Source organism: Sardina pilchardus, chromosome 9, assembly GCF_963854185.1.
Source record: "Sardina pilchardus chromosome 9, fSarPil1.1, whole genome shotgun sequence".
In the NCBI taxonomy this organism is placed as follows: domain Eukaryota; kingdom Metazoa; phylum Chordata; class Actinopteri; order Clupeiformes; family Clupeidae; genus Sardina; species Sardina pilchardus.
The window spans coordinates 32438285-32455062 of record NC_085002.1 but is presented as its reverse complement, the minus strand read 5'-3'; the positions used below and the strand labels follow the sequence as shown (position 1 = coordinate 32455062).

Genomic DNA, 16778 nt, shown 5'->3' with positions numbered 1-16778 from the left:
CACATTTGATGCTAATTTCTCTGTCATTTGCAATGAGCTCCTTTTCCCAAACTACTAGTGCAGCAACGAATCATCCCTTCCATGGGTGGCGCTATACATTCGCGTAGCGCGATGAGGTTCCCTGCAGGGGGGGTAACGTTCCTGGTCATTTGCGCTTCGAAAGTTTTGGACGAGTCAAGCAAGATGGCCGAGGATAGCGGTTATGAATCAATACTCTGTGTCAAACCAGAAGTTCATGTTTACAAAATTCCACCTCGAGCAACAAATCGTGGCTATCGGTGAGTTTGTGTCCAAGTAATTGTCTGTGCGAAACAAGTTGGACGTTTTGTATTAAACGATATATTAGAACACATAGTGCCTGACTCGAGTAGGAAGTTCCAGGAAGGCTAACTAAGTCGAGTGTCAGGGTTAATGTTGAGTGATCTTCAGTTTACTTCTTTAGTAATACCAGAATTGTTTTGTGCGGTTTATGTCATAGTATGCAGTGGATGGCAAACGCTATTGTCTGGATGCCATGCTGTCCAGTTAAAAGTATGTAGCCTACAGTAGTTTTCAGAAACGTTACAAAGTAAAACAGCGAAGTAACGCTGACGTTTTCCTTTGGTGTGGTGTGTGTGGAATATCTGTAACGTTGATATTGAAATGAAATATTCTTAACTTTTTGGCAGCAACATAGGTATTCCCTAGATGTTACTATTTATCAACGTGACTGATAGGCTGCGAAATAATATAATGGAAACTAAGTTAAGTTACTGAACAGGAACCACAAACACGAGACACGACAGCCTACGGTGGCCGAGATTGGGAGGTGCAAAATACTGTGCAAATCCCCTTGAATGCTTTTACCAGAGGACGGGCTCTGCTTTTACGGTCTTGAATGCTTGCATGTAAGCAGCGAAGGCTTGGGATCATCCGGTTTTGAAAATCTGATTTATGCACATAATTGCAGGTGTTGCCTTGACATTCGTGTTCATATGATGAATTTAGGACAAAATGATAAGTAATGCTGCTTCGAAAGCAAGGCATTTCATCACAACATAGATTCTCCCAAACATTTTCATGGATGTACACATTCACATACCCATAGTCAGCAGTAGACATACTAATATGTGCTTGGAATGGATGCACATGACGTGCACCTGATAGCCAGACCAACTGGACATTCTGCTTGCTTGGTGCTCATCTGTGGATGCCTGTGTCTCTCAGAGCAGCAGACTGGAAACTGGATGAGCCAGCATGGAGTGGCAGAATGAAAATCACAGCATTGGGAAAGAACGCTTTCATTAAGCTTGAGGACAAGAACAACGGTAAACCTTAAAAAATATTTAATCTCAGGGTAATGGGATAAATCAGTGGAAGTGTGCTGTTCATATGTAGTTGTGGATCACAAATGATTGCAGAATTCCATTATTGCGTACATTTCGTATACATATTCCAATGCACTTTTCCGTTGGTTCCATCAGGAGAGCTGTTTGCACAGGCCCCAGTAGACCAGTACCCTGGTATTGCAGTGGAGGCTGTGACTGACTCTAGCAGATATTTTGTCGTCCGGATAGAGGATGGAAATGGTGAGATCGGAGTCCTTTAGGATCTTTCCAACAATCACAAGATTTAGGCCTAATTCTTCATGCATGACGCCTACGGCTGAGTTACTTAGACTTGCTTTTGACTCACTGCAGTGTCTTTAGTTCACTATCATAATGTCTTCATTGCTGGCTTTTGGTGTTGCAGGACGTCATGCATTTATAGGTCTTGGATTTGCTGATCGTGGGGACTCTTTTGACTTCAATGTAGCATTGCAGGACCACTTTAAGTAAGTATGATTTCCTTACCAGCAAACATGAATGGATGCATCAATCTGAAAAAAAAAAAAACTTTTTTGTATTACCTTACCTCACAAGTATTTACAATTATTTTGTCCCTCCCCCCATTACACACTAGGTGGGTGAAACAGGAATCAGAGCTGGCTAAACAAGAGGCCACTCAGAGTGCCGCTCCCAAACTGGACTTGGGCTTTAAGGAAGGACAGACAATCAAAATCAGCATTGGGGTATGACAATGTTTTGCTGTGCTATGGATTGCATTCAGTCTCCAGTGTCACTGATGAGCTAAAAGGTTTCAGTAGATTAGTAAATGCAAACAGAATGAATTTGTGACCAGATCCTGGAAAAAAACAATTCCAGGTTTGTAGAAGCAACAAACCAGTTGGCTATCTGAACAGGCTCTAACAAAACAAGGTGCATTTAACTTGATGAATAAATAGAAGGAATGTATGGCAGAACGTTTACTTTCTGGATGTCCGCCTCTGTGCATTCCCATGTATAGCCCGCCCCTGGGTATTAACCTCACAGCTGAAGAAATTTTGCAAAAGTATACTGTTAACCTTGGTTAGCTGGAAATATGGCAAGTGGGAAGACCTGACATTTGATTTAGTTGTATGGCTTCTGGCATATAGCCCACTATTGCCCATTCTGAATCAGGGTGTTCAAGCTAGCTTGTCAGCAACTTTCAGTTTGTAATATTTGTATATTTACTGGTTAGATGTTCACATAATAGCCTGATTGTCCTAAAAGTCTGCCAATAAGCATTGCAATGAACTCTTGTTTGTGTCGCAGAATATAAAGAAGAAAGATGGACCGCCACAGGGTGGTGCCAAGGCACGCCCAATGGGCAGTGGTCTTCTCCCCCCTCCACCGGGTGTGAAAGCTGGAGGCTTTCTCCCCCCTCCTGGAGCACAGCAGCCTGCCCCACTAGCACAACCCAGCTCAGGTAACATAGCAGCCCCACTCAACATAAAGGCACACACCAATGCCCTCTGCTAGCCTAGCTAAACATTATTGGCAGGAAGTGGGTGAGACCAGTTATCTTATATGCTAATGGTGTCATACTGGATTATTGACACGCATAGAAAAGTGAAAGATACCCTCTTATATAACTTTTAGGGTTGTCAGCAAATAAACTTATTTCCCAAAAATTGCCGCGAGAAATTCTGCCTAAGCAGTGGAACAAGACCAACAGAGAACCCGTTGGAGTAAAGTGATGAGGGCAATAATAATACCCCATGGACTCTCTAATTCATATGTGAACACTCCTCCCACTCAGCAACCCTTTTGGATTTCGGAGCTCCAGCCGCCGCAGCTGCACCACCAGCTCAGCCTGCTCAGGACCTGTGGGGAGACTTCACCGCTGCTGGCTCTGGGTAGGTCAAACCTCCACGTGGGGTAGCTGTTAAAGGGCGGGTGAGCAATGCTTAGCGAATTTTAGCATATAATACTCAGCAAATATTTCCTCCCCATCCGCAAGCTTTTTTTTGTAAAAAAACAAAAAAGCACGGCAGGGTGTCTTCACAACCCTGGCTCCAACTGTGTGTCGACTCTGGGAGCCCTGAAGGGAGGGCTGAGCTACAGTACCCTCCAGAATTATTGGCACCCTTGGTAAAAGTTGACTAAAAATAGGTATAAAAAATAATCTTTAGGTGATTTATTGTACTCCCACAATGAAAACAATGAAGATAAATATACCCTGCAAGGCAAGCAAATGTATTCTGAGAAAAAGGAAAATCTCATAAAGAAAAAAATATTTTTAACAAAAACGGCTTGCTCACAATTATTGGCACCCCTGAAACATATTATGTACACAACATTTAACAGGGGCATTTTCCTATGTAAATGCAACGTTTTAAAGTAAATCGGAGTGTCTGTGAACTTTCAGAAGTAGTTCATGACGTTCTTTTTCACTATGGTATGAAAATGAAGTCACTCAGAGGCTAAATCCTCTAGTCATTTTTCAACATTGGAGAGACAAGAGAATACACTAAATTGAAATAAAAAGAAATTGTGTTGACATTTGTAAGTAAGAGAATGTCTATGGAAACTAGGTATTTTGTTGAAAATGCCTATATTTCCAATTAAAATGATGACTAAAAGGTTCTAATCATCTGGAAATGTGCCAAACATGCTTGGACAAAGACCCATGGCTATTTTGCTCCCACGCACAGTATGGAGGATGGTATGATAGGCAAAAAAATCCATAAGAACCACTGTTGAGAGTTACAGACAAAGCTATCATCTTGGGGTCACCAAGTCCCCCCAAAAAATCTTCAAAAGTGACCTCACTGCTAATAGATTATTTAGACAGCATGTCAGGTTAAAGCCAGTAGAGTCATTTAATGAACAATGTAAATGGCAGGAGTTACTGAATGGTACCATGACATGTCTGGGAGTGTGGTCTATTGTCAGATGAAAATAAAATTATGCTCTTTTGCTAAAAACACTTAAGGTGTCTTTGGCGTTCATAGAAGAATGACTATACTAAAAAGAACCCCATGCCTAATCAGAATTATGGTGGAGGGGCTGTGCTATTGTGGGGCTGTTTTAATTCCCAAAGGCCCTGGGAACCTAATTAAGGTGCATGGCATCATGAACACCAAGAAAAACCTGAACATTTTCAAAGGAAATCAAACCATCTCTGCCAAGGCCCTAAAAGTTGGTCATGATTGGATCATTCATCAGGTCAATGAACCAAAACAAATGCACAGATCAAAACAAATATGGTTTACTGAACACAAAATCAAGCTTCAGACATTGCCATAGCAGTCCCCTGATCTAAACTCCATAGAAAAACAGTGGGATGAGTCAACGAGAAGAATGCACAAGTGTGGACCTAGCAATCTGGACGATCTGGGGAGGTTTTGTAAAGATGAATGGTCTTAAATCCCTTACTTTGTATTCTCAATCTTTATGGGGTGTCAGAGACGAATATTACATGCTGTTTTATTGACAAAGGGAGGTTTAAGAAGGTATTACAAGTAGGGGTGCCAATAATTGTGAGTGACGTGTTTTTATTAAAAACATTTATTTCTTTATGAGATTTTCCTTTTTCTCAGAATAAATTTGCTTCCCTTGCAGGGTGTATTTTTCCTCATTGTTTTCATTGTGGGAGTACAATAAATCACCTAAAGATGATTTTTTAAACCTATTTTTAGTCAACTTTTACCAAGGGTGCCAATAATTCTGGAGGGTACTGTACCTCTCTGGTGTGTTTTGTTGGGTATTTGGTTAAGATATAATGTAATTTGCTTTAGACAAAAGCACCTGCGAAGAAACAAAAATATAAACAAACATGACGTCATCCAGCATCGCTTACTCTACCTTTTACACTCAAAATGTCAATACTTCTTCAAATCGGTGAAGAAGGCTTTTGAGATCTTTAGTGATGCTGAAATTACAGAACTAACAGCTTCTTGCCAAGTTATTTGCTTAATGAATATGATTGTTTTCATTAGAGCAGTGTTTCCCAAACTTTTTTCTGTCACGGGCACGTTATTTATTATGAGAATCTTACGACACACCACCATGATCTCAAAAGTGTCTGCTAAATGTAATGTAAACAAACATGGGGGCTCATGAACATGGCCCCAGACTGAAGCGCTGCAGCAACTCAAGCTAGGCAGAACCGATTGATTTAGTTTCATTTTCTACCTCTGTCTTTTGCTCACTGCTGTCATTTTCTTTTTTGTTCTATTCTGCGTGATAAAAGGGGGTAGGTAAAGTTTGTGGTAAGACATCCCTTTTAAGTGTTTTTCTAGTTTGTTTCAATGTCTCTTGGTTATACAGTATGACAGTTATTAGCAGACAGTGTTTTGCTACTTCTGAATGCAGACTTCTACTGTGTTTAAGGAACCGCAGGTGTGTCACTTAACCATTTCAGTTGATGGTAAACTATTCAAACTTGAAATGAACTTGATGAACTCTTCTGTCTTCCCTCTATACAGTGGGTCCTCTGAGACGTCCACCAAATCTGGATGGGTGCAGTTTTAGCAGCTGGACTGACAGTCACTCTACATTTTTTTTTTTAGAGAACTAGTTTTTAATCTCTCTACATTCCCCTAATAGAGGGAGTTTCAGGGGGATAGAAATTGGCACACAATCACACTAAGCTCAGATGAACAGTGAGTGTATGTGTGTATATGTCCCTCACACGCAACACCTGCATTATTTGACCTTCTCTCCTTTTGTACAAGAAGTCCTATTTTTTTAACAGAAGGTTTCCTATGCAACCAATCAACAGGTGACTCGACTAGACACTTCTTTTCATAGCTTGATTGAGTATCAAATAGTGCATTCTTGTTAAGATCTCCTTTTGATAGAATGTACAGACGGATTAGCTGTGACACTTCTGAATCTCACCTCATTGGTGCTGCAGTGGCAGTTCCTGTATGGCTATTCTCTCACTTCGTCCAATCAGGTGAACATTGGTGCATTCCATGATTGTGTAATAATGTTGTGCCTTTTCCCTAGACCCTTCCCTTGCTCTCAGTGGGTTATGTTTTCCTTGCCTTGTCAGTTTTTGTTTTGCTGATCAGAAAATTATTTCTTATATTACATGTCTGCAGTGGAAATGCCAGCATATGTGCGTTGGTGATTTGGACTGTAGTATCTTGGTACATTTGTCTTCTTTGTGCTGCAGGTAAAAGCATTGTTTTGATAGATGGTAGAATCGTTTGGATTGGGAGTGTGTGTGTGTGTGTGTGTGTGTGTGTGTGTGTGTGTGTGTGTGTGTGTGTGTGTGTGTGTGTGTGTGTGTGTGTGTGTGTGTGTGTGTGTGTGTGTGTGTGTGTGTGTGTGTGTGTGTGTGTGTGTGTGTGTGTGTGTGTGTGTGTGTGTGTGTGTGTGTGTTGTATGTGTGTGTAGGATTTCATATTGTGTGGGCCAGCACTATTCGCTGAGCAGATGGCAGTTTTAATAAGATTAGTGACTCCCACTGAACTGGAGGAGGCTGTCTCCACCATGCACCTACTGAGCCACTGGCTAGAATCATGTATTGTGTGTGTGTGTGCACACGTGCACATACATATGTTGTATCTGTGCTTTGGCTTTTGTGGCTAGTACCCCATTGATTTGTTTAGCAAGCAGAAGGATTGTTGTGTTGTTGTTGTTGTTGTTGTTGTTGTTGTTGTTGTGTGTGTGTGTGTGTGTTTGTGTTTGTGTGTGTGTTTGTTAAACATGTTCTCCTTTTCTCAGCTTAATCTTTGTTATTCCTCTTGCCTAATTCAGGTGCCTTTAATATTAAGAGTGTGCTTATTAGGACAAATGCTTTAAATGTATTCAAAACACTTGTTGAAAGTGCCTTCTACACAAACTATAAGTCCTGTATAAATGTAAAGTCTCGATATATTGTAAATAATAAACTTTTCCCTCTTGTCCCTTTCATGTATTACTCTAATTGATCACTGGACCAAATGTACAATGTGTTTCGTCTTACATTGTAACTCTCTGCTCATAACAACTGTAAAGAGCGCAGAGGTATGTTTGTGCAGGGATGTTCTTGCCAGTACTTTAACTCTTTTCAATTGTCATTGTTCCATGTGTTCTAAACACCTATTAGCATGGACTTGTCTGCGTTTGAATATTAGTTATCGGTCACACATCACTGTAGTAACCAGCCTTAAAATAGGATGTCTGGGGAACAAAAGATTACTGTGTGTATGTTGAAGGGAGGGGGTAAGGCTGGGCCATCTCCATGGTTGGCCGTATGACACATTTAATTGTTGAGCTCCGACGAGTTAGCAACATGCATTGCAGAGGTTAATGGAGACAAAGTAAGGACACTTGATCATGACACTTGAACAGCTCAGATGTGAGTATTGATGTCAAAGAGTAGAGATTAAGTCTACATTTGTCTTTATTTCATTAGATCATTCAAGAATATTAACAAGCTTAGACCATGTTAAGAGTTAGAGGTCAAAATCAGCCTTACTGGTTAGACCAGCATTCTTCTAACTGTAGGGATGATCCTGAAATAAGATTTCGTGGCGCTAGACTCGGAGACAGTCTCCATACAGTATAGGCTAGGCTATACGAAAGGGTTACAGCTGAAAGCCGGCCACTCGGGTCTTGTCGTTCCGTAGTCCCACCCCGGAAAAGCTTCGTTGTAGCAAATCGGCATGGATAGACAACGACATATTGTTTTTACTTCATTTTAAAATAATCCCATGGGCGGTAAACTACATTGTGGAATTAACATGAGCTCGTTTTTCATCTTTTGTTCACACTGTGCCTATGTGAGGTAAGTGCTCTGTCTGAAGAATAGATAGCATTGAGTAACATCTGAAATCGAATGCATAATTGTCCGAATATGACTGTTAGGCTCATGCAGAAATCCCTAAAAGAAGAAGTGGGCTAGGACCTAAGGGGAAGCATCAAAGCTATAGCAAGTTTCGTTCATTAGCTCAATATGGTTTACATATTCCTACTGTAGCATAGCCAGTCATCGGATTTGTGGCACGGAGGATGACATCTAAAGCAAAGCTTAATTAAAAGTAACCGCTTAACTTGTAACAAAGTATCTGGTGAGCCATCACTGTTGCCACACAGTGAGATGATGCAGTCTACATTGTAGCTATATCTACCTGTGGAATCATGTTCTGTTGTGGTCCGCCTCGCCTCAAAGTTCCCAATAAATCTCGCGCGCTAATCCTATGGTGAAAGGAGCCCATGGATACGAGACTGTGATTGTAGCGTATGCTGTAGTGGATTATCTTAAACTGAGACTCTTAGAAGTTTAAATCATAAATTGCGACACCAATCGTTTGTTCATTTCAGTTTCATCCACGAATGCATCTTACAATTTTAAGTGGTTAGATTAGTGGTGCACTACACAAAAACAGGCAAACGGGGGCGCACAAGGATGCAGAGGGCAAATGTGGAACGTCCGACAGTTTGTTGAAGCTTGCCACATCCTCCTTGTTAGATGATGACACGGAACGCTGAAGGGCCAGAGAGGTTGCAGGTGGAAGTCACCTCAAAGCCTTCCTGTGGCTATTTGGTTAGAGGCTATTACAGCTAGGTTACAGTCAAAAGATTACAATATTTTTTCTTAGATTTCTGAATGAGATAGACAAGAAATGTTTTTAGATTTCAGAATGGTGACATAAATAAGTAGTCTAACCATCAGGAACCTGGTGGCATATGTCTGGAGTTGACAGGGAGAAAAAGACCATGTCCTTTTTGTTGATGTGTTTCTATGGTGACAAAGGCACTGAAGTGATTTGTCCATCAACCCCTTGTGGAGGGCCCCTCACCCATCCACATCCCACATTAAGACAATTGCTTCCTCTCATTTATAGGTTAAAAAACAATGAGTAAATAGTTTTGGTTAGTATGCTATGGTTATTGTTTTATCCTGTCAAATTTAGTCTATTGGGATATTGGTAAGCCTATTTTATTATTATTAGGCCTATTATTATTATTTAATTTATTAGGCCTACACCAACTTCGGTAAACCAGCAGTAGGCCTATACAATCTACACTGCACTATAACCTTTCCTCTATGCACCACCTGATAGGCCTAGTACTTTATCACATTGCAATTTTTATATCACATTGCAATTTTCTGCTTTTTATATCACATTGAAATGTTCTACTTTTTTTCTGATTAGGCACAAACTTCATTTCATTGTCGTTGTAGGCCTTACTCTGCACAATTCTAATAAAAGTTTAATCTAATCTAATCTGTTTCTGGTTAAAAATGTTTCAGCTATCTTGTTGAATATTTGGTGTAAATTGGCCTTCTAGATCACATTAGCATAGTGAAAGCAAGACCATGGGGATTAACAACCCATTGATTGATCTAATCCGTTAATCTAAGAGAGAGTGCATTAGTCTATTTGTAACATAATATTCAATAGGCTACATATTGCTTAGTAGCCTAGAATATAATTTGTTCGAGGCTATAGGTTTGTAGGCCTATACTAATATTCCAGTCTGTAGCCTACACCCAGACTTTGATAAATGAATGAGATATTTAGGTTGATTCACCATAATCAGGCTTTTCTATTCAGTTTTTTCTATTATTAATATTTCTTAGTATTAAGCATATTCTAACTATGTTAGGGCCTACATAGCTAAAGTTTAGTCTAATTTTAGAGCGGTTAATCAAATTAAGGATAGCCGCGTAAAGAGTTTGTTACATAGCTACCGGGAAAGAGAATGTGGTGCACTTTACACGACGTGGGAAGTGGGTGGAGAGGGCAAATCTCCTAATCCTGCGTCCTCAATCTCACCGCACCACTCTCACAGCAGACAACGAGCGGACGGACACCTGCCAGAAGAGTTTATTTGCTTGGAGTTTTCATGGCCTTTATATATATTTAAAAGTTAGCTGTGGGTTTCATGGGGTTTTTGTTTTTGGTAGGCCAGGCGACAAACAACGTTATTGTACCGTACGAAGTATTTTCTTTGAATGGCTGTTGGCTAGACAACACAGGAAAGGGTTAATCCTATTTTATAATGCAAAGCCGACTTGGAGACTTTTCCATTTAAACCTGTCCTCCCTGTCGGTAGGGGAATTTGGTTCTTTTGATTTTTGCTCGTCTGCAGGAGAAGATTTAACTTTACTCCATGACTGACTCAGAGAATGACGCAGAGTCCAAACTGGAAGCGGTCATACAGGTGATGGTGTAGCCTATTGCATGATTTCTTTTTCCTATAACAGTAAAACCGTTACTGTCATCAATACTGGGGTCAGTTTGATTTATTGTCACTTGTTGTTTTGTGGTCTTTCATTGCTTATTACTTTTTGTTCGTTGCTACCAGTCTGTGCGTCAGTGTCGCTGTGATGCTTGTGACTAGCCAAGTAGGGCTAAATATACACAAGAAGACTGCGGCTGAAAGCTCTACTACTGTGAGGCCACCTGTTCTTATTGCTTCGACCAGGACTTTAGAGCTGGAGATGGGGCATCCTTGGCAGCAAGGCAGCATTGGTGTTGTAAACATCTATAATAACTGTAAACAAATGAGGGAAAACTATCATAAGATCTGTGACAACAGAAACTAAAGTAGGCCTAAATTGGTTACTTATTGAGCCTCTATTATCAGGCTTATCAATGCAGCTGTAAGTCTGAATCTTCCTATTGCATGCTCCATGTTTGTAAGAATGTTAAAAGAAAGGTGCCCATATGCTTGAAAAAAAAGTAGATTTACAAGCTGAACGTCTGCAAAGTCATTCCAGATTAAGGATTTGAGGTGTTTGAATTACAGGCAGGCTGAAATAAATACTGCATCATTTTACCCCACACCAGTCACATAGATTGCATTCACAGGACACAAATCACCTAAAGTTGCATTCTGTGTGCTCTTGGTGTTCATGGTATACAGTACTTTTTGGTTTAATCATGATGTCCATGAATGACTGTGTATGTCTGACATGCTCTTTTTCTTTTATTTACTTATTACTGTTATGTACTATTGCTAAATGTATGGCTAATAATAGTAAATGTACTATGGCTAAAAGTATAGTTAGGCGTATATGTTAGCCTTGTGTTTTATGTGTGTGTGTGTGTGTGTGTGTGTGTGTGTGTGTGTGTGTGTGTGTGCCTCCCTTAGAGGTTGGAAGAGAGCGTCCTCTCTGAGGAGAAGCGGCTGACGCTCCACGGCCCCTCCCCAGATGCGCCGCCTGCCTGTCTGCCTGTGCGAGTGCGAGAAATTGTCACCAAGAACCTGAGCGACAGCTGTGAGTACGCACCGATGTGCTGTGTAATCTATGACCGTCCAATCGGATGCCCTGTGAAGCACATGAAAGAGCTCCCTTTCACTTACACCTGTGCCTTTGTCCCGCCCCTCCCCTGCCCTGCCCTGCTGTGCCCTGCCCACCCTCCCGCCAGCCACAGGAGGCATGTCCTCACTCATGTCCCTTCAGGAGGAGAACCGGGTGCTCCAAGGGGAGCTGGGGAGGCTGGAGGACCTTTTGGCCCACAGCAGAGCCGACCGCGATGAGCTGGCCATCAAGTACAGCGCCATCAGTGAGAGGGTGAGCTGACGTTACAAATGAAAAGAGATAGAGTAGGTTTATGGCTGTATTAAAGCCAAGCATGATAGTCTTTTATCTCTCACTATTGTGTTTTGTTCAGTCCAGATAACCCTGAGTGTTGTTTTTGTTGAATTGTTTGATTCTGACCTCTGTGAAAGAGAGGAATGTTGTCTTTGGGGACTGGTAAACGGAAGAGGTGTGTTAATATGGAAGTCATCTGCATACAAATGCAACTCCTCCCTTTTTTTGTTTCATTACGCTCTTTGTGGGTCTCTCATAGAGAGTTTGACCCATTGCCATGGTAACGTGGAATGGAACGAAGTGAAGTGGCTTGTTGCCATAGCATTTGTCACCCCTGGTGACTGTAAACTCCACTAGTGGAGGGGGTTTGGGGAAATTGGGGGGTCTGAGACCACAATTGAGGACACCTATATCGGCAGAAAGCTTTGTGGTGAAAATCTAGCATTTTGATTTTGTTAGTAAATTGTTCTTTTGAAATTGATATTTGTATTTTCAATCCAAAGATGAAAGCATTACGTGTTGTATTAGAATACTTGGGGGTTTAGTCCTTGCTCCTAAAGACAGAAACAAGGTTGTGTTAATCATTGAGAGCATAGGTCACCATGGAGATGAGCATTGGCTTCTCATTTAACCCTTTGATTTACAGAGCTGAGGTTTATGATGTGGTAGAATAAAGACTGCCCTGGTCGCTCACTCAAAAGCATCCTTCTCTTTTAATGGCTCACAAAAATGATACCGTCTTAGTTAATATCGCTATATTTGTTCCCTACACATTATATTTAGCCCAGGAAAGGTGACAACAAATTGATTGGCCTTGGATTTGAATGTTGCTGTTTAAACAAGAGGGATAGTTCATGCTAGAGAAGCAATTGTGTTGTCGCCTGTTACTAGCCATAGGGCTCAGTCAACAAAGCCATGGTGAATACATTTGGTAGAGCAGAGCTTATGCATTGAGACTAGATGGCTGTTAGGAATCTGATGTCATGAGGACTGTTATTGAGTGCAAATCTCCTCATATTTCCTGGATGAAATAAGGATGCTTGTGGTGCTCTTAATCCTTACACATTTGTGTGTTGTGGAGAGAACTGATTCAGTGAAAAGTCCTAGCAAAGTCGACCCTCATGACCGATGTTAATGTATATGTAAGGAGTATGTTTTTTGGGGCATTTAACTGGAAGTTCTTGCTAGAAGACCTATTAGGACAATACAAGACATGTTGATAATATATAAAGAGTTATGGTCTGATGGCTTGCTTTTGCTAGGCTAGACCTACAGGTTGTCACACATTTTTCTATGGCATTTGTGCAAAGCAAGTCAATTCTGTGTTTGGGGACAGAGGGTTTGAATAATAATGATAAGCCAGTATGAAGATTCAGTCTGTAGTGTTTGTGACTGTGATTCTGACTGGTGTGTGCGTGTGTGTGTGTGTGTGTGTGTGTAGCTGGAGCAGGCTCTGCGTCTGGAGACGGGTGACGGCGAGCGCGACTCGCTGGAGTCCCGCAGCCTGACGCAGCAGAATGTGGACCTGCGCAGGCGGCTGGACGAGGAGCAGGCCCAGTACAAGCGCAAGCTCACCGCCTACCAGGAGGGGCAGCAGCGGCAGGCACAGCTGGTGCAGAAGCTCCAGGCCAAGGTACTGCAGCGAACAGGTCCAGTACTGATGGACCCGTGAAGGAGTGTCCAGGAGTGTTGTAGAGGCCCTGGCAGCTGGTGTGAGTGACCTGTGTGGGTTTGTGGGAAGGAAAGAAGACAGAAGAGAAGGAGAGAACAGTGAGGAGGAAAAGAAAGAAGGGATGAGAATATGAGGAGTAAAGGAAAAGTGTAGGAAAATCGAAGAAAATCAGAAGAAATGAGACAAATGAAAATGTGCTTGATTAATTGATTGATTGATTTATTGACAGCTTCATATATAAAGCACCGAAAGTGAGAAATGTTCTTCAAAAACAATGAATCTTTGTCCTGTTATGTGATGCAAAGTGGTTCTGTCCATTTTTCCTAGTCGACGCACAGTATATATTTCTGTATATGTCTGCTGGGACTGGTGTTTCAGAGGTCTGCATATGCTTAGTTGCTCTTGTTGTGCTCCAGGTCCTGCAGTACAAAAAGCGGTGTGGTGAGCTGGAGCAGATCCTGCAGGAGAAGAGCTCTGAGCTGGAGCGTCACCGACTCAACGTGAGTGCAGATGACTCAGGACACCCCAGCTTTACATAGAGCACAAATGCGCTGGAGTGGCCTATATGGGCCTGCTTCAAAGGCAGGGCCTGTTTTTTTTTGTTTTTCTGCAACCTATCTAAACCCTATCTAATGCCCAGTGTTGTCTTCTGTCATACCACTATACCTCAAGGTATCTGCAACTCAGGGCTTAGAGATTCATAAAGCAAAGCTAGAGCTTATGGTTAACATCCTCAGAAAGCCAACCATCTATTTGCTTGTTCAGAGCAGCCAATCAGGTCCAAGTCTGCTCTGGTATTGAGTTAGAGCACGTTGTTCCATTCCATGAACGTATTAGTGAGACACTCTCTAATGAGGAGACCTAGCACTCAAAGAGTCTCCCATAGAGATGTATGGGGTTAGTCCATAATGCAAACATGGCAGTCATCTACACATTTTCCACCCTTTCTGCCGCCAGAAGTTGACACGTTGTGCCAATTGTGTGGTATGTTGTAAATACATCGTGCCAGTCATGTGTTGTGATCTCACAGCTGGAGCAGGATTGGTGTTGTGAAGCCTTGCGCACGTGCAGTTCTGCCCGATAAGTGCCTAAAATGCATTGCAATATGGCCGAGTGGAGGGACTACATTACACCAAAGTCCTTAATATGCAAGTCCCACGGCTCAGCAGCCATCTTGGTAACTGATTCGGAGTTCATTTTTGTCAATCATGATGTTTCCAACAATGTGGTTAGTCACTTATATAACAGGAAGGGGCAGAATATGTGTAAACAAGTGTACTGACATATTGCCGTAACAAACAACTCCATACAATTATGTGAAAGGTTCTTTGAGTGCTGTGTATCATTCTAAAGTCACAGAAACCATCCTTCCTAATGTCTAATGTCGAAGTTATATACTTGGAGACATTTACTGTGCTTTCTATTCACAGTTTTGAAAATAAAAATAAAAATTTGTCCCACAGGGTCGATGTGACTTGTCAAGCGATCGACGAGAGGATGAGGAGCCATGCAGTGATCTGGAGAGCGCCCTCATAAGGCTGGAGGAGGAACAACAGAGGTGGGTAAATGCTCTGCTCGACCCTAAGCATCCTCGAGCTCACTGTAGAAACACAATCTGATGCCAGCGCTCTGCCTGTCAAACATGTTCTCCCTCTGTGTTTTGCAGAAGCAGTAGCCTGTCTGCTGTGAATTCCATGTTACGAGAACAGCTGGAACAGGCGAGTCTGGCCAATGAGGCGCTTAGCCAGGACATCCGAAAGCTCACGATTGATTGGACTAAAGCTCGAGAGGAGCTTGAACAGAGAGAATCTGATTGGAGAAAAGAGGAAGAGGTAGGTGGAGACCATGGTGACCGCGCTGACCATGCTTTACATGTCGTCGTATTTAGGCCCAGCCTGCGCTTGGCACCATTGGGATTCTTCCCTTATTTTGTTTCCTCTCCACAGTCCTTCCACAGTTACTACAGCACTGAGCATAGTCGGCTTCTGCAGTTATGGAGACAGGTGGTGGGGTTCCGGAGGCATGTGTATGAGCTGAAGAGTGCTACAGAAAGGTATTAGTGACTTGTACTGCAACCACTGCACTCTTTCTGATATGGACCTCCATCTCTTCTCTCTTTCCTTGTTTCTCTGTCCCTCTGTGTCGATGTTCAAGTGGATTGACGGCTGTCTTGTGCACCTCTATTCCGTGTGCGCTCAGGGACCTGTCGGACATGCGTAACGAGCTGGCGTGGGCGTCCCACAGCGCCCAGTCCTCGTGTGCGGGGCTGACCTCGTCCCTGCACAGCCGCGAGGAGGGTCTGGCCGTGGCGCTGGAGCGTGAGTCTGCCCAGCGGGCCCAGCTGGAGCTGCAGCTGCGGGAGCACGTCAGCGACACCATGACCCTGCAGGCCCGCGGAGACGCCGAGAGAGCCCAACTCAACGCCAGGTCAGGGGGCACGGAGGGAGGGGGAGATATCGGTGGGGGGGATGATTATGGTACCGTAGTTTCCCAACTATTAGCCACGGTGTATACATTGATTTTGCTAAATTTCTTCAGCTATGAGGTTAATACACGGGGCAGTTATTTGGTATTAATATGCTTTTGATTATTGCATAAAACACTGCCCCTTGGCTTACACAATGTGGATAATACACAGGAAATTATTGTATTGGACTTGTAGTGGGACAGTGGACAGGATTAAAGGCCTTGTATGTGTTGGAGTCTGTGTGTATGTTTGGTGTGATGGCAATAGCATGTTTGGTCAGTGACTGCAGGTCCGGTGTTGATGCTGGAGCCCTTGAGTCAGTTCTGTAAGGTGCTGATTGCGTGTGCTGGTTTCTCAGGCTGGTGGAGGCGGTCAGGGAGATGGAGAGGCTGAAGGCCCAGAATGAGGACAAGGAGCAGGAGATCTCCTCCCTCACCAGGAGACTGGAGGTACACACACAAGCACCGCCACACACACATGTACATGCTGTCTATAATCAGGCACACACATGTCTGATTACATGCCATTACGGCGAGCATTCATGTTTTCCTCTCAAATGTGGTTCATCTGTTCTAGTCTAATTGAGGAATGGGCTCTGGAGACCTTAATCAAAATGTGCGCTAATTACTGGTGACCAATTTTTTTTTTTTTTATCAGCAACAAAATAAACTAAAAGGACACATTTATAACAAGCAAAAAGGGTTTATATAGTTTTTCTATTTCAGTGATTGACTTCAGTGTAATCTTCTCTAATAGCATTGCTGTTATTGTTACTACTTCTACCATCACTAGTTCTCTGATTGCTACTAC

General features: G+C 42.5%; 2 protein-coding genes across 3 annotated transcripts in view; both read left to right on the top strand.

Annotated features, from left to right (window-relative positions):
- The first annotated feature begins 137 nt into the window (after nt 1-137).
- Nucleotides 138-7209, top strand: necap2 (NECAP endocytosis associated 2). The gene is made up of 8 exons (XM_062544790.1): nt 138-278; nt 1207-1307; nt 1464-1568; nt 1732-1813; nt 1942-2050; nt 2616-2769; nt 3103-3199; nt 5774-7209. The coding sequence occupies exons 1-8, from the start codon at nt 184-186 to the stop codon at nt 5817-5819; spliced, it is 789 nt and encodes a 262-aa protein (XP_062400774.1). The 5' UTR covers nt 138-183; the 3' UTR covers nt 5820-7209.
- Nucleotides 7210-7937: 728 nt separating this feature from the next.
- LOC134092000 (rootletin-like) overlaps nt 7938-16778 on the top strand; it is a 29268-nt gene continuing 20427 nt past the window's right edge. The window contains exons 1-10 of one of the 2 annotated variants that reach the window (XM_062544787.1): nt 7938-8067; nt 11385-11511; nt 11663-11808; nt 13271-13462; nt 13918-14001; nt 14965-15059; nt 15168-15333; nt 15448-15554; nt 15701-15928; nt 16327-16417. In XM_062544787.1, coding sequence (XP_062400771.1) covers nt 11674-11808; nt 13271-13462; nt 13918-14001; nt 14965-15059; nt 15168-15333; nt 15448-15554; nt 15701-15928; nt 16327-16417 — 1098 coding nt within the window. In that variant the 5' untranslated portion in view covers nt 7938-8067; nt 11385-11511; nt 11663-11673. Of the gene's footprint in view, nt 8068-10106; nt 10452-11384; nt 11512-11662; nt 11809-13270; nt 13463-13917; nt 14002-14964; nt 15060-15167; nt 15334-15447; nt 15555-15700; nt 15929-16326; nt 16418-16778 lie in introns of those variants that run through there. The other variant, XM_062544786.1, reaches the window with a different exon arrangement.